Genomic DNA, 25,477 nt, shown 5'->3' on the forward strand with positions numbered 1-25,477 from the left:
TCCAGAGTGGGAGGAAAAATTTCCCACTATCTTCACAATTGGAGTCAAATCACAACGGATCGTTGGGTTCTTCCGCTGGTGCAGTTCGGACATTCTCTGGTATTTGTGCAAACCCCAACGCCTCCAACATATGAATCTCAAACATTTACACCTCTTACTCCTGGAAATATCATCAATGCTCCAGAAGGGTGCTATAGAGCGGGGTACCTGTCTGTCAAAGAAGACAAGGTTTTTACTCCCGATTCTTCTTGATGTACAAAAAGGAAAAGAAATGGAGACCGATCCTAGATTTAAGAAGTCTAAACAAATACTTGAAGAAAACAATCCTTTTGCATGGTCACTATCCAGGAAGTCCTACTGCTTTTCAATGCGAACGACTACATGGTATCCTTGGACTGCCAAGATGCCTACTTTCATATTCCTATCCATAGAAGGTACAAGAAGTTTCTGAGGTCATGCCTTTCGGGCTCAAATCAGCCCCACGCATCTTCCCAAAATTCCTTTCTCCAGTAGCTGCATACCTCAGACCCAAACATCACCAAATCTTTCCCTATCTTAACGACTGGCTCGTCAAGGCACCCTCTCTCGACAGCACAAGGTCTTCCGAAGCCTGTCTGCAGCTTTTCAGAAGATTAGGTATTACCCTCAACCCGGGCAAGTCAGTCCTACAGCCTTCTCAGCGGATAACATTTCTGGGTGCTGTCCTAGATACGGTCCTGAAAAAAGCTTGCCCATTGCTGGAGCGACAACAAACTCCTACGTTTGGCAGAACGCATGCGCAAAAGAAAGTCTCAGTGCTCCTATTCAAATCCCTCTACGGAATGATGTCTTCCTGCATCCTTCTAGTTCCATACTGTCTTCTCCGCATGCGTCCACTTCAATAGGCTCTCTGCTCAGTGGATTCAAATCAGCGGAACCTTCGACCTCATACAGGTGACTCCTCGGATGCTTGCCGCTCTCACTCAACTAGTGGATTCAGCCACAAAATCTCTCGGGCCTATCCTTCCTAACTCAATCCTCCCCTCAAGTTATAACCACTGATGCACCTCTGGTAGGTTGGGGAGCCTTCCTTCAGGAGCTTCAGATCAGATGGAAGTGGTTGTCTTCCGAGGAAACTGCACATAGACCTCCTAGAACTCAGAGCGGTCTACCTAGCCCTCCTGGCTTTCCTTCCCTGAATAAAAGGTTCACAAGTGCTTATCAGAACGGACAATACGACTATGCACTACCTGAACATCAGGGAGGGACTCGTTCACTCTCAATCTAAAAAAAAAATCGGGAACTGCTCTCTTCAGAACAAAGTTTCCCTGCGAGCTGAGTATGTTTCAGGAAAAGACAATGCGTTGAGACTCGCTGAGCAGAATGCAGACCACCTGCCACGAGTGGGAGTTAACCCAAGATACTCTCAACAGCATCTTCTCTCTGTGGGGCGAACCACTGTTGGGATCTCTTTGCCACGCGACAGAATGCCAAATGCCAACACTTCACAAGCGGACATCCCCAACAGATATCTCTGGGGAATGCATTTTCAATAGCGTCGTTCGGCGTATTCGCCTAAGTTTTTCCGCCGATTCCCTTGATTCCCAGGCTCGTCAGGAAGATTAAGGCAGAGCCTTGCACGCTGATTCTAATAGCCCCAGCATGGCCTCACCAACATTGGTTCACGGAACTTCATCTCCTCTCCCTGCAAACTCCAATTCCATTGCCACAGTTTCCATCCCTCCTCACAATGAACCAGGACCCAGCATCTCTCAAATTATCAGCCTGAGTTCCACGAGTTTCACAATTTGAACGTTCCTCCGGAATGCAGAGCTGTCCTATCGCGCGCCCAAGCGGATAGTAGAAACAGGACATACTCCTTTAAATGGAAAATATTCTGTATCTGGTGCAGGTCGGCTAAGGTGCATCCTTTCACATCCTCTCCAGAAGAAATATTGACATACCTCCTTCATTTAGATACTTCGGGCCTCGCCCACGCTTCCAAAAGTTCACCTGGTAGTAATATCCCGTTTCAGAAGACTTTCCCTCCAACATGGCAACTAAACACAGTACTTGCTCAGCTTATGAAGCACCCTTTTGAGCCAATGCACAGAGCTGACCTCCAGTTCCTTTCCTGGAAAACTGCGCTCCTTCTAGCCCTTGCATCCGCCAGACGAGTTAACCACCTTCACGCTTTCATGATACAAGATCCCTTTCTTCAATTCAAGAATGATAGGGTAATTCTTCAGACTAATCCAAAATGTATTCCAAAAATACCATCGACTTCCACCTAAATGAGCCTATTGTCTTAAAAACTTTCTTTCCAAGTCTCCAACAGCAGCTGAAAGAGCTCTACATTCACTGGATTTGAAACGCTGCCTTATTTTCTACCTTGACAGAACAAACTTTCCGCAAATCCAACCAACTTTTTGTGGCCTAAAGTTTACCCAGGAAGGGTTTCCGTGTCACAAAATAATGCATTTCCAGATGGATCTCTGGTGCTATTGTCACCTGTCACCAGCAGGCTTGTCAGCCTTTACAATCAAGAATTTGTGCCCATTCCACTAGGGCAGTTTCTACTTCTACAGCACTGTTTACAGGTGTGACCATCACAGAAATTTGCAGAGCGGCAACACGGAAGACTCCGCATACATTTACCAAACATTACTGTTTGGATACAGAACTAACGAAGGATGCTGCAATGGGGCAGGCGGTGTTGCGTCATCTGTTTCGATGGGTGAGCCTTCCTTTCTTCCCACCAACCTTTCTCTTATTTTTCCACGCACATTTGTCACTATTATACCTTTTGCCAGACTTGCAACGTATTGCTTTTCATTTTAATGTTGTGATATATGCATGTGTGTATGTGTGTGTATGTGTGTGTGTGTGTGTGTGTGTGTGTGTGTATAAGTATATGTATTATGCAAAAAGAAATGTGCTCATCATTGCTTTCTACTCTGATTCAGGCATGTGAATCTGAGAGATGTCCTAATACTGGATAAGAAATGAGTCACTAACCTTTAACTGCAGTTATCCAGTATTTGTATTTTTCATAGATTCACATGCAACCCACCCGCCTCCCTATGAAGGGCTCACCTAGTACTCTAAGTTATACCTCTATATAGCACTGTGCTTACGAAAATCTGAGGGACTAGAGCTCCTGCCAGGAAGGTTCCAGAGGGTGTTGGCAGCTGATTGGTCGCTCTCAAGTTTGGTCCTTAACACAAAATGACCTGGATATGTTACTAATGAGGCCTTTGGCCTATTACTCTATATGTCTAATGGGACATTACTTTATTTATGTACCGGGGACTCTCATCCCGACGAATGGGGATGATTCAGGCATGTGAATCTATGAAAGATAACAATACTGGATAACTGCAGTTACAGGTAAGTAACACATTTCTTCTAGTGAGTGCTTTCGGACACCTGTGAGTTAAGGTGTGTTCTAATGGTTGGAGAGTGGTAGGGAATGTTAATAGTTTTGGGCCTTTAAGCCTGGTTATCTTCCCCTTTGTTTTGGTCTTTTAACTCTAGAAGACAGACTTCCTCATTGTGTCTGCTTAGTTTGTGACACAATATCTGACCAGTTTCTGAAAATGTCATCCCCCCCCCCCCCCCACACCCCCTTAATCCGGATCCCATTGTGCTTCATGAATACATTTAAGCCTTATTGCCTGTGGTAGCTTGGCTTATTTTCCTCAGAGTTTACTTAAGGTTGCAAGGTATTTATGAAAAACTCCTAGCTTTTTACCTTTTGATGCTGTTCCAATATTTGGAGGCCAAGTAAACGAGATGGTGTATTTTTAGACAGTTACTACAATTTTGGTTAATCCGTGACAGATGGTGTTTGTGTTCGATGGTGTTGATCTGGACCCTAACTTCATTGAAGTCGTCGACCTCGTTAAAGCCTGTGCTATTCTGACAGACCAGAGAGTGGAGGCACTCAGGAGTCGGGCTCGAACAGAAGATAGTTCAGTGCACCAAAATAAAAGTGGACTACATTATTGAATTAGATGGGCCAAAAAGTGGCCTATCTTTGCAAATTGCGTCAGTTTTGTACTTGTACCTACATACTGTATAAGTGTTTTACAAGGGATACAAGACTGCATGGATGTGAGCTTGCTGCAGGCAATGTTTGCAGGGAACAAAACATCTAATAAAATGGGCCCACAAAGGACCAGATCGCCAGGATCTGCCTGATTGCCCTAAAGTCAAAACCGAACCTGGAGGCAATGCGAATCCTGCCAAATGTGACTGATCGCCATTTAAAACTAATTCACAAATGTAAACCTCTACTTAAATTGCTAAAACGTTGACCTTAAATATTCATGGCATTATGCAATAAACTGAACACATTGCACTCCCTCATATTACTGCATGTTTAAGCAGGCATATCAAAGAGGCATGTTCTCCAATGCCTTCTCTTCAGACTCATTATGTAAGATCTTTGTGGTTTTTTTTATTAACTTTATATTGGGTCTGCAGGTAGGATCTTTGCACGTAAATCTTGTTAGCTTCCTTTCAAACTACATTGCAATCTTTACCAGTCTCTGTCCTTGCATACATACCTGCTGCATTGATCAAATGTGCAGATGGCCACAAGGACATAGCCCTAGCTTTCTTCTATTGCCTATGATGGGGCAAGTGGCTGGCTGCTGTGGGCAGCGATTTATCTAAACATTTAAAGTGCAGGGGTCCACTGCCAGGCCACCCTTGTGGCTCACTAAGCTGACCTCATTGAATTAGTGTACCAAGCCAAAACCTAATCCATCTAAAATGGGTCAGGAACTACTCACCATGAAGTCCTAATGAACAGATTATTATAACTACTAATCGGAACCAACAACTCTGGAACCAGATTTTGGCTGTTCGAAGGAATCTTTCTTTAAGTGCCTTGCAAGACTGAGGTAGCACTGCTGGCAATTCCCCACACAGCAAAAGCCTGTGTATTGGTTTCATCCTGCAAGGTACCAACCTAGCCCAGCAGTGTATGCAGCACTTGGAAGAGGTCCTCCCATGGAAAACTGCTTATTGTATGCGGTTACAACTTTTTAAAAATATAATATTGTTGCACATCACAGGGCAGAAGGCGGTGATCAACATCCTGTCCACTCAATCCAATAAATTATTGAGAGATGGATAAAAATAGCACCCTTATTTAAAAAGGGGGAGGAGCCGCGCCAGCGACCAAGATGGCCGCTTGAGCATCAGTTCCGCCGGCCGCCACATCCTGCCTTGCCATCCGGCACAATATCCTGCGCCCCGTCCCTACTATCGGGTGGGGGACCTACACCTGAGACACTCTGTGAAATTCTGAACACTTTGGGCGATCTGATGACTTATATCGTCGCCTGGAAGTTTTGGGCCTACTGGAAACACCGGGTCCCCGCGTGTGGCACTGCCCGCTCTGGAGTTCAACAACAACGGCGAGTGGGACCGGAAGTGCTCGGTGGCACTCGACCCACGGAAGTCACGTTGTGTCGGTGATGTCTTCGGGTTCCCCCATTGTACTTGTTCCCACTGTGATCCCCCACCCCCCGGCTGAGATGGAGAAATCAGCGATCGACCGGTTTTGATCGACTTGGTGGCACATTGCCCTGACCGGTTCGATCGGAGGGGATATCCTGACAGGGGTCGAGAATGGCGGCGAAGTGGGACTCCGGGAGACCGCCGCCGAAAACATCTAGGACTACCAGACTGGTTCAGTCCAACAGACTGGAGAAATGCAGCTTTTCCAAGGGCTCCCCGGTGGACGAGGAGCACGCCCAGGCGGGCAGCCAAGAGGGCGAACCCTCCGGAGAGGACCCGCCGATGAAAGACCTGATGGCTGCGATCACCGGGATCCAGTCTTCCCTTGGTAGGATGGACACTAAACTGGACAGTGACGATTGAGGTGGGCCTCATTCGTGCGGCTCTAACAAAAACCACGGAAAAGGTTAAGTCACTGGAGATCAAAACGTCGAGCCTCGGTGATGTCTCGGAACTTCAGCGGGAGGTGAGAGACTTGAGGGCGTCGCGTACTATATCTGACCGAAAGCTGGATGAATATGAAGGCCTGGCGAGGCGCAATAATGTCCGCATCCTGGGCATACCGGAGGGATCAGAGGGCAGGCACCGGATCTCTTTGTGGAAGACCTTCTCCTGAACCACCTGAAACCCAAGGGCCTCAGTAACTTTCTTACAGTGGAGAGAGACCACAGAGTTCCCGGCAGACGGCCGAAGATAGGGACGCTTCCTCGTCCCATGATCGCATGCATATCGAATTTTTGAGACCGAGATGTCATCCTGTAGTCGGCGAGATCTTCCGGTCCTTTGGCATTTGAGAGTGCCTCCTTGCTCTTCTTCCCTGACTTCACCCAGACAGTCCAGAAACAATGGCAGGGTTTTATGGCAATTAAAAGACGGCTACGAGCTGCGGAAATCAAATACTCCATGTGGTTCCCAGCCAGCCTATGGATCGAGCGCGACGGAAAGACTTGTTTTTTTTTTGTGCATCCTGAGGCAGCTGTGGACTGGCTGGACCGTGTTTAGGTGCCGGATGCGGAGGGAGACACCCGGGCGGAAAATGAGGAACAGTGACTTTTTTCCTTCTTCTCGTGTCGGTTTCAGTGGTGGTGGGGTGCTGGTCTGATTGGGGCGACTTCTTTTTCCCCATCGACTTAATTACAATTCTGGTTATTGCTGAACATTCTTGATGGGTTTTGTATGCGGGTTGGGATTGTGGAGGATGGTGGCCTGTTGTAAGGTCCTCCTCAGTTTTCTACGTTTAGATTCAGTAGTTAGTATTGGGGAGACCGGCACACTGCTAGTTGGGGATGTGCATATGTTACATGCAGGGGTGCAGGGAGGGGGGTTGGCGAGTTGGGATTTGGGTTTTATTGTTTGTTGGTTTGTGTTCTGTTCATGACCTGTGTCTGCTATGGGTGTCAAGGAATGCATCAGAATTCTTGGGGGATGAGTATGCCGTCCAATAAGTCTGGCTTCGGCATATCCGTCCTCAGCTGGAATGTGAACGGCTGGGAGATAAGATCAAACGTGCTATGGTGGGACAGTTAATCAGACGACGTTCGCCAGGTGTGGTTTTGCTACAGGAGACCCATCTCATGGGTAATAGATGCATGGTGTTTCACCCGGGAGGGTACAAGCTGGTGGCTCACACTGGTTTTACCACAGGTTCTAGAGGGGTAGGGATCTTAATTAAGAACTCCTTCCCGTTCACTAAGCAAGCAACTTGTCTGATAATCGAGGCCGATATGTCGGCGTCTCGGGACTCTGGGAGGGTAGGACTGTTACGTTCCTCTCAATATGTCTCCCCTGCACTACAGACACTTTTCACGACTTGAGCAGGGTGTTTTTGACTTTGCCCATTGGTATCATGGTGTTGGGGGGCGTGGTGGACGGTGAGCTGGACAGGCACCCCTCCCGAGTGTTGTTGCCCTCTCGTAGATGGTTGTCGGATTTTGTCTCCACAACCGGCATGGCGGATGTGTGGAGGCTTCGTCATCCCGGCGGCTCGGAGTACACGCATGTGTCTGCGGCACATCATTCTTTCTCCAGGATTGATTATGTGTTGGTGCCTTCGTCGCAGGCAGTGTTTGTTCAGGAAGTGAGTCATTTAGCTAGAGGTATATCTGATCACTCGCCGATTTGGCTTCGTCTGAATATTGAGCAAAGCGATGTGGCCAGGATAGCTCCTATTAGCGCTTGGCGACTAAGATCCCACTACCAAAAAGGAGATTGTACGAGCTACATATAGTTACTTTCTAGAGAACGTGGGGACGGTTGACTCGGGTTGCTCTCTCTGGCAGGCCTATAAAACTGTTGTTAGGGGGGAGGCGCTCTCCCTAATCTCTGGGCAGAAAAAGAGGAGCAGAGCGGAAGTTGACAGGATTGAGGCGGAGCGGTCGGCCTTGGAAAGAGAGGTCTCTACTGAAGGGGATCCGGGGGCGGTACACTGTCTCGGTCTCCTTAGAGACGAGTATAAGCACCTGGCGCGTGATAGGGCAAAGGAACAGCATGCCAACACGCAGAGTAGAATTTATGAACATGGTGACAAGGCTGGGAAATTGATTGCGTGGCTGGAGAAGGGTGATTGGGGTTCGCGTCTGGTACCGGAGCTGCTGCTTGCGGGCTCGGGTGTCACGACGGATCCACAAAGTATAGTGGATGAGTTTGCCTGCTAATATGAAGAGGTCTATACTTCGATGGGGTCAATATACAGTTGAAGAGAACGCGGAGGTTATCAGGGATATTCCAATGCCCGTCCTGTCGTCTGAGAATAGGGAGTTTCTAGATTCCGCCATCTCGAATGATGAGGTCGCGATGGCTTTACGAGGGGTCCACTCCGGGAAAGCCTCGGGCCCGAATGGTATGCCCATAGAGCTGTATAAATTGCATGCAGACCGTCTGGCCCCGTTCCTGAAGGATATGTTTATTGAAAGTAGAGCATCCGGTGTTCTACCTTATGATCAACGCATCGCCAATATCATTGTAATTTATAATAATGGCACGCCTCGGTTGGAATGCTCCTCTTATCGACCAATTTCTCTCCTGAATGCTGAGCCTAAAGTCTTAGCCAAGTTACTTGCCAACCGACTGGTGAAAGTTGTTTCGGAACTGGTACATCCGGACCAGACCGGCTTCATGCCGTGCCGTAATACTGCACTTAACCTTTGTAGACTCCATGGAGTGTTGGCGAGTGCTTCCCACATTCACGAACCGGCGGTGCTCCTGTCGCTAGATGCTACTATGGCATTCGACAGGGTGGAATGGTCTTACTTGTTCGCGGTTTGGAAAAGCTAGGGTTCGGACCGGAATTTATCAGTTGGATCTGTCTTCTGTACTCGGCTCCATTGGCCCGAGTGGTGGTGAATAACCATAAATCCCGCGATTTTCAGCTGGGGAGGGGCACCCGCCAGGGGTGTCTCCTCTCTCCACTGTTGTTCGCCCTGGCCCTGGAGCCACTCTCGGCTTGGGTACGATGGGACAGGTCAATCAAGGGGCTGAGATGGACCCTGGAGTGGGAAGATAAAATCTCGCTTTATGCGGACGATATTCTTATGTACCTGACCTCCCCCCGCCAGTCCCTGATTGTTTTTCTGGACATCTTAGCAATTTATGGGAGGTACTATGGTTTCGCTATCAATTGGGCGAAGTCGGTCCTTTTTGTGTTGAGCGGTGACCCCCCCCCCCCCCCCTAGAGTGCCAGCATACTGTCCGGTAAAGGTCGAGCTGGTTGGCTTCCGCTACCTTGGAATTCACATCTCGACAGACCCTAAGGTGCGCTTTAGTGCTAATCTGGGTCCCCCCTTGGCTAGACTTCGCTGTGACATTGCAAAATGGAAGGAGTTGCCGCTTTCCCTGTTGGGTCGGGCGGTCTTGTTTAAAATGATGGCGCTGCCGCGGTTTCTATATGCTTTGCAGAACTCCTTTGACCCTGTCCCCCCCCCCCCCCCTCTTATTTTAATGAGAGAGAATCATTGCAGCGTCAACTTCTCTGGGCCGGAAAGCCATGAATCGCCCTACTCCAATTGATGCTACCCTGGTATGATGGTGGGATTGGATTGCCCAATATCAGGAAATAATATGGGCTTCCCAATTAGCCCCTATCAATCATGCGGTCTATGGCCCCCCGGCAGACCCCAGGTTTGCCATGGATCGTGGTCAGCTGCCCGGGGGTGAGTTTACCAGGGTCCTTAAACGCCAGATGCGGCAGGTTTCCTCTGCTGGGCCCGACGACTGTTTCGGTGCGGGTGTGGCATGAGGCCAATCGAGCCCTCAAGTGGGATGGGAAGATAACAATGGCCACTCCACTGTGGACTCGGAAGCTTTGGGTGCTCTGTGGAGATCAAAGGGTTTCGATCGCTGGGGCCTGATAGGTATCTCGCAGGTCCGAGACATGTGGGGGTAAGAAGGGGATCTTTACTTTTGAGGAACTGCAAGCCAGTCACCAACTGAATGAGAATGAGCGCTATCGCTATTTACAAATTAAGCATGCACTAGCGGCGGCGATCCCTCGTGATGTAAAGCCGCCGGTGGCCTCTCTGCTGGAGGATTGCATTTTGGATGGGTATTTCCCCACTAAGGCGATTTCTCTTACTTACAAGACATTGGTCAATCATACGGAGGATCCCCTGGTGAGGGTCCGGGAACAATGGGTTGCGGATGGCTTGGTTTTGAACGACGAAGACTGGAGGGAGGCTCTGTCCTCCCCTCAGGAAGGAGCGATTTCCATGAGACTCCGCTTGGTACAGCTCGGGATCCTTCACCGGTCCTACACCTCGGTTCCAGGGTTGTCGCATGGGGTTGGCCTCGAGTGCGGACTGTCGTAGAGGATGTGGTGTGGTATGGTTGGAACATTTATGCATATCTTGTGGGAATGTCCGGAGATACATACTTATTGGCTTAGGATTCACGAGAGGATGAGTGAGGTCTGGGGAGTACAGATTGCGCTAGAGGCAAGCCGCTGCCCATTCAATGTATGGGAGCCCTCCGACCTCTCTAGCCCTGGTAAACTTTGGGTTACTCTTGCATGCATGGTTGCCAAGCGTAACGTTGCACAATTATGGCGTGCAGGACGAGCTCCTCAGATTGGGAAGTGGGAGGAGGACCTTGATTGGTGTATGTTTCGAGAGAGATCCGTGTATGTGGCCAGAGGGAGACCACGCAAATGGGGGAAGATATGGGGGGCTTGGAATGCTTATCGTGGTGAGAGCTGTACACCGCCAGAAGTCGATTCAGTACGGGAGGATGTTGATGTAACCTGAGCCCATTTTTCACACCTGCATAATCCTGTAATGTTGGAATGTACATGCTCTGATCATGATTTGCGGACATCGATGGCACAAAGGTCATGTTATTTGTTATTGTTTGTTTAATAAAAAGATTAAACAAAAAAATATGTGTATATATATAAAGTTATGAATAACAGACTGATTATCAATGGCAAGTACACCCGACCTGCCCATTCTGGTCTATATCTGTGTCATGCAACTAGTTTGGGGGTGGTAAGTGTCACTCCTGGGCGTATCCCAGAGGATAAAACTGGAAATGCTGACACCAGGTTGAGAATTGGGTAATGCCAGTTTGTAAGCATTTCCCTGCATCCTTGAAGTCCCAAATCTGAGAATGTTTGTGGGCAACCCTGTACACCTCCCTCTCCAGGACTGCGCAAGGATCCATCTTCATCAAGATCTAGTGTCTTGCTTCGTGATTAGGCAGCACAGCCCAATCAGTGTCTAAGTGTATCTAGGCGCCATTAGCTCCTCCTATATTCCAAGACCAGCAATCTTGGGTGTGAGAATTATGGGGCATCCACTTGTAGCTGATAAGTTGTGCTGCACATAACTCAAAAACGTTTGGATGTGGGTGCACTCCCTTATGATGTGTAGCAATGTGTCAGTGAATGTACATTGCATGCAAGAGGGAGAGTCCCTCGACCCAATCCTCCATAACCTTTCAGGGGTATAAGTTCAATGGATGTATTCATGCTTGATTAAATAGTCTGCTGAATAAATATAAAGTGTCCCTCAATGATGTCTGGGTAATGGACAGCTCCCCTGCCTCCTCAGAAGTGTTTCAGCTTGGTCATCCATGTAGTGTATATGCCATGTGACCTATTTGCTTATACCATGGTGAAGGCTCCAGATGTGTTCCACGGCTTAGGGAAGTTCAAAGTCACCATAGATGTAGACTACTGTATAGAACTATACAGTACCCAGTCACCCAGAAATAGAAGGTTGAGGGAAAATTGAATAATCTTCTTGAACAATGCATCTTCGAACGTGTCCGAAGTCCAACGTCCCTAATATTTTTATTTTTTAAACTTTATTTATGGAAGCGACAATCAGTAGATACACAGTATATTCATAATGCATCAGTATTCTTCAATTATATACACTGAACAAACAGCCGCATTTCATACATAGAGATGATAAAAATTTGATAAAATACCACATACAGTAATCCATTCATAAAGAGGGGTGGCAGAATAATCAAGACCGAGGAGTATAACGATTCATTCAACTAGAGGAGACATCAGAGCAATCCATAACCAATGCTCACACATCAATATAGCGGGACTGCCACATCAAGTGCTCACTCCGGTACTTGTTCCGTTTGCGACCATAAATACTCTCTGAAAGGGCCCCATATGTCTTTGGGTCGAGAGGAGGATGGCAGTTCCTCAGCATACACCTCTAATTGTTCCTTGCAATAGGCCACGTCTTTAAGCCACAGATGTACATTTGGCTTCAATTTACTGTCCCACGTGAACAATGTTAGTCTTTTGGCTAACAGCAAGGCCACTCGTACGAACCTACCTTGGAGAGATTTATATTGAGGGGTATAGTTCAGTAAGCATTCCAATGGGGTGCAGGACAGCGTCTGATTAGTCATATTCTGTAATAAGGTAGTGACTTGTTCCCAATACCGAAGCACCGCCCCGCATTGCCATGCCAGGTGTACAAAGTCAGCCTCGGCCCATCCACACCGCCTACAGCAGGGCGAGTCACGAAGACCCATATTATACAGCTTCAAGGGAGTGATAAATCTGATGTATGTATTTAATGTGAATAATACGAAGGTTGCTGTTAGACGTCAATCTGCCCGTCAATGTGCAGATGTGTTCCCATACTTCGTCTGTTATGGGAGATGCCAATATAGTATTTCATCGATAACCAACAGAAGTACCATTTTCCCTCCTGAGGCGGAAAGCCGGGAGGTCTCTCTCTCTCACTTTTCCTTGGCACCCTAGAATTTGTGATTTTACTCTGCTTGTGTTTGTGCTTGACTAATAAGCACTTTTAAACTGTATAATTCGTTAGTGTTGTTCGTGCTTGATTAAAAAGCACTCTTAAACTGTGCATTTCCCTAGCGTGCCTGACAGCGCTTGACTAATAAGCGCTTCAGATTAGAGACCCCTTCAGCGCTCCTAAGAGCTCTGTGACCTCCCCTACCCCGGACCGCCCTCGGCTGAGCATTGACGCCGAGGGCTGGGATTAGATCTTGGCGGCCATATTGGGTGTGGGCCAGGCGAATCGCGCGCTCTAGCAGCGCTATAAAAAGAACGGTCATGACTCCGCGCGCCGGATCTGCGCCGGATCTGCGCCGGAGTCGTGCCAGAGTCATGCCCGTTTGCGCCCGTTCGCGACCAGTCGGGTCCACGGGCCAGGACCCCTGACATATCATCCCCATGCCCCCTATTATATTCCCGCTCGACACTCCTTTCGCTTAAAGGGGAACTTCCATTCCACTGTAGCCACTCGGTTAACATTGGACATGGCTGCCTCTCCTGCAAACATTGTTCCTTTAGGGCAACTGAGGCTACCATCAGCACCACACAAAGTATTAAAAACAGTAAAGTAGAGGTTGTTCTAAAGATGGCATTGGTCAATTGCCGTTCTTTACCAAAGCATGCCACTGAAATCGCTCTATTAATTGAAAACTCGAACTTGGACATTCTTTTTCTAACAAACGTGGCTCGGATTGTCACCCGGCCCCGATATTGTCCGAGCCCTACCATCTGGATATTTGATCCAACATAGGGACCGAGGACCTAAGGTTGGTGGAGGGATCGCCATTCTATATAGGGAACATTTAGTCTGTCGCTTGATCGACAGTACTATCCCAGATTGCGAGAGTACACAATTTTCCATTGCACAATCTTCAGAAGTATCACTCTCTGGTCTCTTAATCTATCGTCCACCTGGCCCGATAGGTCAATTTGTAGAAGGGCTAATTGAAACCACCCTGGAATTGGCCAGTAAGGTCTCTAATTTTATTGTGTTAGGAGACATGAACCTCCACTTTAACAATCCTTTGGACACCATCGCACAGGAATTAACCAAAGATCTAGCCACCTGCCAACTTAATCTGACTGTTCGGCATCCCACCCAGTCCAAAGGGAATCTTTTAGATCCTATATTTTCCAACGTTGCAGAACTGTCCACAGATGAACCATATCCAATCCCTTGGTCAGACCATATGGTCATTCCTTTCTCATGGAAAATAATCAGACCCAGCTCTATAAAATCCTCTCATAAAATCCTAAATAGGCGCTGGACAAAATTAGAACCTAGTGACTGGATAGAATCATTGAAGCAGAACGAACCTCTGGCCAATCAGACTATCGAGAGGGCTAATACAGATTTCAATCGTTGGATTGAGCAACCATTGGATAGTGTGCTCCCAAAAAAAAGCATTATAAACCAAAAAAACACCAATAAACAGCCCTGGTTCAACTCAGACCTAAGGTCACTTAAGCAGGAATGTAAACGAGACAAAAGGCTATGGCAAACACTTTGATGAGGAGAAGAAAATTAAGTATAGATCTTCCATAAAAAAATATAAATCTGCCCTCAACACAGCCAAATCCATCTTTTATGCTGAAAAAATTGAAAAATCCGCCAATGCCCCTAGAGAGATGTTCAGAATAGTAAAAACTCTGGTAAAAGCCCCTGATCCACCCTCTTCTGAACTATCACCAGAGTAATCTGGCGCTCGCTGCAATGAACTCGCAAGCTTCTTTGCCACAAAAATTGAAACAATTCTCCTCTCTCTTCCTCCTCTTCCCGTAACCGAATCGAACCTGCCGCTGATGGATGCTACCAACTCTATTCCACCCTGTCTTGCATTCTTCCATCCGCTCAATGCTGAACTTTTTCCTTCTCTTTTCAATTCCATAAAAAGCGGCTCCCCACTCGACCCTGCACCCATGACCGTCTTGAAACTGGCCCTACCCTAAGCTAGCAAACACATCATTAATCTTGTTAACACCTCACTGGAATCTGGTATAGTACCACAAGACTGGAAACTAGCCATGGTAAAGGCCCTGTTGAAAAAACCAAACCTCAATCCTGATGATTTCTCAAACTATCGTCCAATCTCCCTCCTTCCTGGCATCAGTAAGCTTACTGAAAAGTGGGTGAATAAACAGCTAGCATCGTATTTGGAGACCTATGATTTGCTACACCCCACTCAAACAGGATTCCGGAAGGGACAGGGGACAGAGACAGCCTTGCTGAGAGTGGTTGAGGCCTCCAGGAGGATTTTGGAGGCAGGTGGCAGCGCGGCCATCATCCTCCTGGACCTCAGCGCCGCATTTGACACGGTTAACCACCGTGTCCTTCTAGCTCGCCTCGAGAGGATCTGAGTCACAGGCAAGGCCCTCGAATGGCTCCGGTCCTTTCTTAGTGACAGAGTCTTTAAGGTTTTCTCTGAAACCAACTGCTCCCTCCCTGTGCCATTGCAGTGTGGGGTACCACAGGGTTCTTCCCTTAGCCCCACACTGTTTAATGTGTACATGGCACCTTTAACAGAGGTTGTAGCCCCCTTTGGAATCCAGCTGATAAGCTATGCTGACGACACTCAGCTAGTAGTCTCCCTAAACAGGGTGGAACCCCTTCCGACTAATCTTTGCAGCTGCCTGGAGGCGGTTGCGGAATGGATGGATGCGTCCCACCTGAAGTTGAACGGGGGAAAACTGAGCTGATGTTGCTGGGAAGGAAGGCCACCTTTAATAACACCATCATGTGGCCCCCCTGTATGGGTCCTGGGCCCATTCCAAAATCCGAGATAAAAAGCCTCGGCTTCTGGCTTGACATGGAATTGTCTTTCAAAATCCAGGCAAAGACAGTGGCTACCTGCTTCGGCCTAACCAAAACAATTCGAAAAATTCCCCCCCAGTTACCCGAAACCGCTAAGAAAACCATAGTCCAGTCTTATTCTATCAAGGCTGGACTATGGGAACGCACTCTATCTAGGCGCCCCCGTCTCAGTCACCCGACAACTTCAGATCGCCCAGAACTCCGCAGCAAGGCTACTCACTGGTACTCGTCACCGTATATCAGCCGCACCATCACTTAGGATCTTGCATTGGCTCCCTATAAAGGAGCGGGTACACTTTAAAACTCTGTTTGGTTCATAAAACTCTTCATGGGAATGGCCCTCCCATCCTAAACGATATGGTCAGACCATATACATCATCTAGGGACCTTCGTTCAAAACAGCAAAACCTTCTCATAATCCCTAGGACCAACAGCCCGAACAGGGGACCGCCTCTTCTCGCGAAATGCGGCCAGGCTGTGGAATGCTCTTCCTCTTCCACTCCGTCAAGAGCCCAGCCTGCTCGCCTTTCGGAAAAAGTTAAAAACTGCTCTGTTCCCTAAGATATAGATAAGCTGGTTCAGGATATTCTAGGTTTTTCATTTCTATTCCTTCTGTTTAATTATCAAGCGCTGGGATGCTTCCGAGTAGCCATGCGCTATAGAAGAACCTCTTCAATTCAATCGGGCTAAGCTTTTGTTGGGTCCCGCGTCCATGTCCTTTTGTATGACTCTGTATAGTTTCGTAATGAGTTTCCTACAGTTAGGAGCGACTATCAGGGTTTGTAATGCCTGGGACACCTGAGGCTCATTAGGGAATGTAGGGTAGTGAGCTTTCATTGCCTGACGTAAGCGGAAGCAGGTAAACTGAAAGTGGCGTTGGGTGTTGTCTATATATGCAAAATCATCAGCAGTCGCATATTGGCTGTCTACGTACAGGTCCCCCAGCTGTGTGATGCCCACCTCCTGTAGTGAGCCACGCTCTTGTGCTACTGAGAGGGCTGCATGTCCATGCAGCGGCAAAGCAGGGGCGTACAGTGGGAGAGTTGGTTTTCTTGCCAATCTCCTGCCAGGCTCTCACGGTTATATCAATCGTGTTAATCTCGTGTTTTGGCGTGTGTCGCTGTGTATGTGTGAGTATACCCTTGAGCGGCACAGGGTAGGCATTGCCCTCCTCTACAGCAACATGGGGAGAAAGTCCTGTGGCTTAAACCAGTAAAAGGTGTATTGAGCTTGACTGCACAGATCATACAAGTAGAAGTATGGGGTGCCAACTGAGTCTGGGCTGTTTATTACCCCATACTAGACGCAGTAGCTGGCCCCGGAGCTGCTTGAAGAAATGGGTCGTTAATCGAATGGGAACATTGTTGAATAAATATAAAAATTTCGGGAGAACGATCATCCTAAGGAGAGCTATACGGTCCGATAAAGAAAAAGGCATTCCCACCCATTTATCAAGCTGCTCCGTGAGAGTGGTGTTAGCCCGGCCAAAGTTTTCACTATCTACCACTCCCGGATCACGGTGGACCCACACCCCAAGATACTTCACGGGGTCAGCCGACCAGATGAGCGGATACTCCAACTGCAGTGGAGCGGTGAGCTGAGTCGGGGGGATTATGACGGACTTTTCCCAGTTGATTTGAAGGCCAAGGAAGAAACCAAATTTTACGTACTCCCGTATCAACAGGGCCTGCCGCCTTAACCGTAGGCATGAGCTACATGTCATTTGGAGAGGTATTTAATTTCGGCTTCAGCCAATTTGTTATATTCTTCCGACGACTCACGGAGCTGTGCTAATATCTCTACGTGGGGATCTCGATTGTATTGGGCCTCTAAGTCTCGCAGCCGATTTTCTTAGTGTGATAGTTGTGTTCTAAGGTCCTTAAGTATCCCTGCTGTCCCGATGCACACCCCCCGAATCGTCGCCTTAAAAGGCTTCCCACAGTGTACCCTGACTGCTTACAAAGCCTGCATTCGTCTCAAAGAATTGTATAATGTTAGTACGGATTGTCTGCATATACCGGGTCTAGCAGTGCCGATGCGCAAAATCTCCATGTGAAGGGCTGATGTGGAGTGTCGGGTATTTTCAATTCTAGTGTCACAGGGCTATGATCAGAAAGCGTTTGGGGAAGGATATCCGTGTATGTCACCCAGGCGTCCACTTCCTCACTAAGGAGCCAGTAATCTAAACGTGACCAGCTATTGAAGGCAGGTGCCACGTGCGTGCCAGCCAGCACCGCCGTATGGTGCAGCCTCCAAGAATCCACCAATCCCAGTTCCGACATCGCCCCCCTGATGCATTGGGCATCTAATCATGCGAGCGCCTGTCGGGTCAGATTTGTCCAGCGTCTGGTCCAGCTGAGTTTTGAAGTCCCCCCCCCCCCCCCCCCCCCACCCCCCCCCCCCATAGAATAACCGATTCTGGCCAGGAGGGTGTGGCGTCATCCACCACAGGGCCGTACATGTTGACAATCGTCACGACACGTGTGCCCAGCTTCCCCTGCACTGCGGCCCACCTACCCTCCGGGTCCGTACTAGTGCGAAGGGCCTCAAAGGGAGTACCTTTTTTGATACCAGAGAGTACCCCTCTGGCGTAAGTGGAGTATGAGGCAGCCAGTTTAACAGCGGCCCATCTACCCGCAATGTTACCCTCTGACCGCTTACTAAGGTGAGTCTCCTGCAATAGTGCGATTTTTTTTTTTTTTTTTTTTTTTTTTTTTTAAACATTTTAAAAAAAAAATTTTGGGGGGGTGTTCAAACCTCAGACGTTCCAAGTTATACATTTAATCGTGCTACCCTTCATTGGAAAGAATGGAACTCGACACAGCTACTATTCGTAAAGCGGAAGTGTATGTGGAATTGTAGTGATGTCGCATGGTTACCTCCATTGTATCAGCCACTATTGATGCAGCATTTAACTTTTGAACTATCCCCCCCTCTCCTCACCCACTTCGGCTGCCCCAAGTAGCCAAATATACCATCCCCCTATAACCCCAAGTGCCCTTACACCACCCGTTAACATATAACCATGGACACCATTGGGTGATGTCTAACCAAGGCAATAGTAGAAAACAAAACATAAGGGGAACTCCATGGGGGACGTGGCTGCGCAAATGCCTCCCAATCTCCACGGGAGGGGCCGCAGGGTCAGTGTAATAACCTCCAACCTACCATTATGTCAATATACCAGCTGGTATGAGATGGGGCATCACCACATCAATCAGCTATAATGTATACACTCAGAGTCTGCACACGTTGTCATGAACCTCAGATGTGCGCAGCATGGTGCCCACGATACCATACCAAACCAACATTGCATGAGACCGCATGTGACAGGGTAGGACAGACATAGAACATATCGAATAGGAGGACAGGAAGGGTCACACTGCCCACAGAGCATAGAGCAAGCATGAGAGAGCAAACGGCTGTCAGCGCCGTACAACTCGCAATCCTTTAGGAAATACCACTGCAGAGATGCGAGCCAGGAGAGGAAAAGAGAAAAGAGAGCATTAGACGACCATCAGAGTAGTGTCAGTCCACCATCTGAGTCATTGTCCTCCAACCTGTGCGCTGGAGACTCCCGGCGACGGCTGAGGGATTTGGCGTGATCCATGGCTAGCTTAGGGTTGGTGAATATCTTCGCCTTGTTCCCTTCTCCAATGCGCAACCGCGCAGAATAAAGCATAGCGTAGGGAACATGTTCCTGAATTATTAGCCGCTTTACCCCTAGAAATTCTTTCCTTGCAGCTTGGACGTTGCCCTGATGAGTGATACTACCTTTTTGGCGTGTGATACGTAACACTGTGTCACTGTCTCTATAATTAAGGAGTCTAGCAATTATCTGCCGCGCCGGGGGAGGACGCGCAGCAAGTGAACGGTGAACACGTTCCACAGCGAACATGGCTGACAGATTATCAGTGCCACAAATCTCGCGCAGGTGGTTTTCCACACAGTCCTCAAGCCTACCAACATTTGTAGATTCCGGAAGGCCGGGTATGCGCACATTATTGCGCCTCGAGCGCGCTTCCATGTCCTTGTTTTTAGCCTGTATGACAGCCAGAAGTTTAGCCATATCAGAGGTCTTAGAGGTGATTTGCTGTATACCATCCTCCGCGTCCGAAATACGTTCCGCCTCCCCCAGGCGCACAGCCTGCTTGTCAAGTTTAGAAGAAAAAAGGTCCATTCAGTGCTTCTATCTTGCCGTCAATGGCTTGCAGACTAGCCTGTATGGCTGCGAGAGATTTTTCCAGAGCCGTGGCCGATGGCGCTGCGACGTCTAATTCAAAATCAGACGCCACATTCTGCGTTGATTTTGGGGTTCTCAAGTCAGCCGTGGCCGAGAGGTCGGAGGTCCGACTCTGGGTCGCAGTTCCAGGTCTACGAAGAGACCGCAGCACAGTCCACAATGCTAGTCACAGCAGGAAGATCAGGCTCCGCTCACTGTTGCGCCGGCACAAAGGCCCACCGCTCACGCGGCCGCCATGTCGTCAAGGCTAGCTCCGCCAACTCTCCCGCACCTGGAGCCACCCTGACGGCGTAACAGGCAATTTCAGGGAGCGCTATGTGTCGGCAATGTGCTTGCCTCCGCCTCTTCTTTGGATGGCAATGGTTGGAGGAGGATTCTGTAAGGATAGTCGCTGCGGCCGGCGGGGCTACACTACCGTGCGGCCATCTTGCTCAGCACCAAGCCACGCCCCCCAATGTCTCTAATATTAAATCTATTGTTGGTGCACAAGAAACACCAAGCCAAATTTCCATGTAGGGATTTGTCTGCCCAAGAGAGCCAGTCCGTATGAAAGCTTCCAGGCTGCACATGGATATGATCAGGCTCGTGAATAAAGCATGTTCTCCAAACAGGATTTCTATAAAGCCATTACTAGAACTTGGACTTTGTTCATGATTTATCACCAATATATAGCAAGCGTGGCTTTATCTCAATACAAGCACCTGAACTTTGCCGTCCCAGTCGCCAAGGTTTTGCAGGAAATACTTCAGAGAGCAATTTGTTTAGTATACAAATATCTCCATAACCTAGAAGGTTTTTTGTTTGGCAAGTCAACTGAGGTGCATGACACAGCCCTGCACTTCATTGGTTAGGCTCCAGAGTGTTTCACCTGCACTTAACTAAACCAGTGGATCCATAATGACCCTCCGCTTGAATTGTTTGACCATGTGCTAAACATCCTTGGTCTTTCAAAGAATCCAGGAAAAATTGCACCAGATTTAGTTCAACCCAACCATATGCTACAAACTCACTGGATGGTATCCAGGGAAACTGAGCCATTGTTCTGTAGCAAAGGTCAGCTAGGCCCTTTACCAGGCATGTTGTGCCCTAGTCCAACAGCCGTATGAAAGGGAGAGAGCCCAGTTGTTTACAACCAATGAAAGCTTGACAGTAACATGGGCCTGTGAATACATTGCAGATTACTGTGCAGCAAACCCTTCTGGGGTTATAGTGATGGATCATGAAGCTCAACACCTGATCTATGGTAATCCCATGGCTACAAAACCTCGCTTGAGTGGCAGATGGTGTATACAACATCTGTAATAGGAGTTCACAATAACTAGGAAAGAAAAAAACAAATGTTTAGGTTCCAGGTCAAGACAAAGATGGTTGTGGAGGAATACATCCGCTCCATGATGAACCTTTCTGCACCAAACACATGCTCTACGCACCAAGACCTGTATAGGAATAACATGAACCTGTCAAATACACTAGTACCGAGCTATGGAAAAATTGAGGGCCTAATTCTTTAGGAGACGCACATTGTCCTACCAAAGAGCCTACAACAACACATTTTAGCTTTAGCTTGTGAGCCAGAGGTATAGTAATAACTCTCTAGGGCAGAAGGTGTAGTTCCAATCACTGGATGCAATGGCTGTAATCACGCTGAAGACATGGCGCTTCTCAGGTAAACTAGCACATGTGACACTTGAACTACCCGATTCCATATGTTTTCCTTTGGAGGAGGTTTCTTGTTACTTTACTTTCCCCATCCCTTGCTGGCTTCAGGAATCTAACTGCTGGTCATCAAGGTAACTCATTGGCACAGATGGCCTACTCTGCCCTGCCAGCTCCTCCTGGCCATCTCATGTATATAAAATGACTTTTTTTTTCCACAGGCTGCCACATTTTCTCTAAGTGATGATGTTTCTTTATTAACTCTATCCTTTGGTTGTGTCACTCATTATAACTGACATTTTCTAATGAGTTTGCCTTGTTGCTCTTGTTACCAAAGCTCAGCAATGAAACCATTAGGGAAACTTCTTTACCTTTGTGCACAGTATGATTAGATGTAGCAGGCTTGCTTTCCCAGTGGGTGTTGCACCGACTAATGCTACAAATTTCAGATGCTGCTGGTAGTAAGTAGTTTTGCTCACCTTGTGACTTGCCGTAGGCAACCTATTCGTATGTGTGATTTTTGCAGACCAATTAATTTATGTAGTTTAAGCCAAACTCTAGAAGCTACAACATTTCTTGCATTTGCTCCTCCACAGATGAGATTAAAACTGGGATTTACCGCTCACTGTTTCATCCAGAGCAGCTCATAAGTGGCAAGGAAGACGCTGCCAATAACTATGCACGAGGTCACTACACCATTGGGAAGGAGATTATTGATTCTGTGGTTGACCGGATCCGAAAAATGGCAAGTCTGCTTCTTCCTCCGTATCAAGGTTGTTTGATCCAAAGTGTTCGTCAGTGGGTGCAAGATGTACGAGTATATGTTGACTCCCTCCACTCAGCCATTTGAAAAATATTGATTATTTAGCTTGGAACCTGTATATATGAAGCCTGTTCAGTACACTGTCTTGTTCTTGCATGCATTTAATACCCACTCATATTTTTCAATAGAACAATAGTTGTACTCTTCTGTTACTAACAAGATGACGTTTTCACTAAGCTAAGAATGGTGTACTTCACCTGAAGCCTGGGGTACCTAAGCCATCATCAGATTTAAACAAATTGTGCCAGGCTCAATCCCCGCAGGAAGTAGTTTGTTCCTAAGCGCGGTGAAAAGATCTCCTTACTTTATTTACATGGAGCCCTGGGGAATGCAGAACTGGGCCTGAGTTACCGGAGGCCAGGAATTATCGAGGAAGCTGCTGTAACACCGGTACCTTGAGGAGGACAATTGGTGGCTGGCACGTGCAGTGAGGATGGAGAATTTGACCATTGCCTTATCGAGATGCAAGTTATCGTGGACCCACTTGACACTGGGACTGCTGATTAAGGAAGGTCTACTGTTGCTACCAAGTGGAGGTCTTGGCCCAGATTATTTGCCCAGGGACTCCATGGTCCTGATGAATTGCCTGGAGACTGGCTGCTGGCAGTGGGCCAGACTTCTCCGCGCCATCTACTGGGGTAATCTGCGGCAGCAAGAACCAATGTGACTGAATTCAAGACTGTGGTTCAGTGCACTGTAAGTGGCAGAGATTTGTAGGTGTATGTCTCTACTGCAAGGCATTGCAAAAAGCCCTAGGTAAACCCAAAGCTCTGATCTGAATGGGGTCGGAGCGCACTTTGATACTGGCTACTGAATTGCTTGTAAATAATTCAGGATACCAGTTGGAAAGAGACCCACTTGGCATATGTAGAGAAATCCGTGACTCCCCAGAGATGTACGGAGGATCACTACCAAATGATGTATGCGTCATCCTCTTTAGGTGCCTATTAGAAAATAAAAATTACCAACTACACACTTCTCTAGATCCTCAAATTTAAGGAGAACAAACCGGTAATACTCCTAGGTTTGTTGGGTATATTACATTCGTACCCTTTTATTCCATTGTTTTCATCTTTTTCAATATTTCATGTGTGAAAAGAACACTAAACATTTTGACAGTTAACACATACAATACATTTCTGCAACATATATAATATACAAAATTTTACCATTATATACAAAAAGCAATTCGTATTTGTACAGTGTATTTACTACTCACACTCCCTTCAAGACAGTCACGTTTGGACTAAAGGTTTAAATAAACAACAACTGAATCTCAGAAAAGTTTTTCGATAGACCATAAATCAATTCCTTGGTCAATTAAGCATTAGAGGTCTATTCCCTTTATGTGCCGAAGTGTTTCGAACCTGATGATGTCACTTCTCAGGTTCTCCTCAGGGCTCGCTTTTAAATTTGTCTAAAAATGTATATAAAGCAAAAATATTATTTGTTTTAGTTGACTATACTTAATTCTCTCTCCTCCATTGAATCATACTGTCGCTATTTTTACCTGTTTTCCAGCTGTCGCCGGTCTGCAGGTTTGTTTTTCACTCAACTAATTGTCTTGGCCTTTGTTCCTATAATCAAAATGGGACATATTGTCATCTCTGTGGCTCATGACAGTCAGCCCGCATCCAAGCGCGAGCTACATCTGGACATACCTTGGTGTGTCTCTTTCTCTGTCCTGACACTCTTCCCTTTTTCCTATTTTTTAAAAGGCACTCGTCCTTGCATGTTCGTATTCACGACCTGAAAATGATAAAACACTCCTGTAGTTCTCATGTGTATTTACCTCTAACTCTATTCCTAGCGTTCACCATACGGAAGGCATAACTGTTTAATTCTGATTCTCCCTCGTGTGCAGCAAAAACTATGCGTTCCTGATTCCAAAGCAGATCTATGCTTTTGAGCAGATTATGCTGTCATCAATAGACAAATTGGAAAAGAACAAAAAATACATTCAACAAAACCTAAGTAAAGGACAAAGAACCGCGTTAAAAAACCTGAAAAAAGATCACTCAATAGTCACCAAGCAGGCCGATAAAGGTGGTGCGGTTGTCCTCTGGCCAAGAGACCAATATTTAGCTGAAGCACGGTCACAGGTCGACAATCAAGTTTGGTATAGAATACTCCACGAAGATCCTGTAAAAAGCATACAAGGAACAATAGCAGATATTGTTCAACTAGGGATAGAGAGTGGCTTTGTGGGCCCAAAAGAAGGCGAATATTTAATCAAAAAATTCCCAAGGACCCCGATCCTATATTTCCTCCCAAAAAATTCATAAAAATCTGAACGAACCCCCAGGACGGCCCATCGTCTCTGGGTGTCATTCCTGCTTGGAACCGCTCGCCAAGTACGTAGATTTTTTTTCTAAAACCATTTGTGAGCACAGTGAAATCTTACTTGAAAGACACTATGGACTTTCTGGTAAAAGTAGAGGGAACTGAATTCAATCCAACCTCGCAACTACTAGTGACAATGGACGTTACGTCCTTGTATACCCAGATCCCCCACAACGAGGCACTGGAGGTAATAGAACTGTATCTGGAAGCTCGAGAGCGACCACACAGAGTTCCCACAGTATTCATTTTAAAGCTAGCAGATGTTGCCCTGAAGAATTATTTCAGATTTACTGAGCAATTCTTTATGCAAACAAAAGGTACAGCTATGGGATGTCCTTATGCCCCAGAGATGGCCATACTGTACATGGCCGAGTATGAAAGAAGGTTTATTGATAACAACAACCCATACAGTGAGCACATAACAGTGGCTACGCTACATCGACGTGTGGCTCCTGTGGCAGGAGAGCCACACTGAGTTGATGGAGTTTCATTTATGGCTCCATGCAAAACATCAAGATATAAAATTTTCCATGGAATCTAGTGATGCTAAAATGACGTTCCTAGATGTGGAAATTACGTGTATAGAGGGGCGGCTAAAATCTTCCCTCTACAGGAAAAAGACTGATAAGAATACGATGTTGCACCATCAAAGTGCCCACCCAAGAAACCTCCAGGCCAATTTACCATATGGCCACTGCTCTGTATAAGAAGAAATTGTGCGGAGGTGTCTGACTACAAGCAACATGCTGAAGCATTCTGTGAAGAAATGAAAGATAGAGGGTATCCCCGTAAACTGTTAAAACACTCATACAAGAGGGCACTCAT

At 47.2% G+C, this 25,477-nt stretch overlaps 1 protein-coding gene across 2 annotated transcripts in view; it reads left to right on the forward strand.

Moving 5' to 3' along the window:
- LOC144819518 (tubulin alpha-1C chain-like) overlaps positions 1-25,477 on the forward strand; it is a 146,041-nt gene that overhangs the window by 76,277 nt on the left and 44,287 nt on the right. For both annotated transcript variants that reach the window (XM_078677371.1, XM_078677377.1), the window contains exon 3: positions 22,083-22,231. In XM_078677371.1, coding sequence (XP_078533497.1) covers positions 22,083-22,231 — 149 coding nt within the window. The remainder of the gene's footprint in view (positions 1-22,082; positions 22,232-25,477) is intronic.

Source organism: Lissotriton helveticus, chromosome 1_1, assembly GCF_964261635.1.
Source record: "Lissotriton helveticus chromosome 1_1, aLisHel1.1, whole genome shotgun sequence".
Classification (NCBI taxonomy): Eukaryota; Metazoa; Chordata; class Amphibia; order Caudata; family Salamandridae; genus Lissotriton; species Lissotriton helveticus.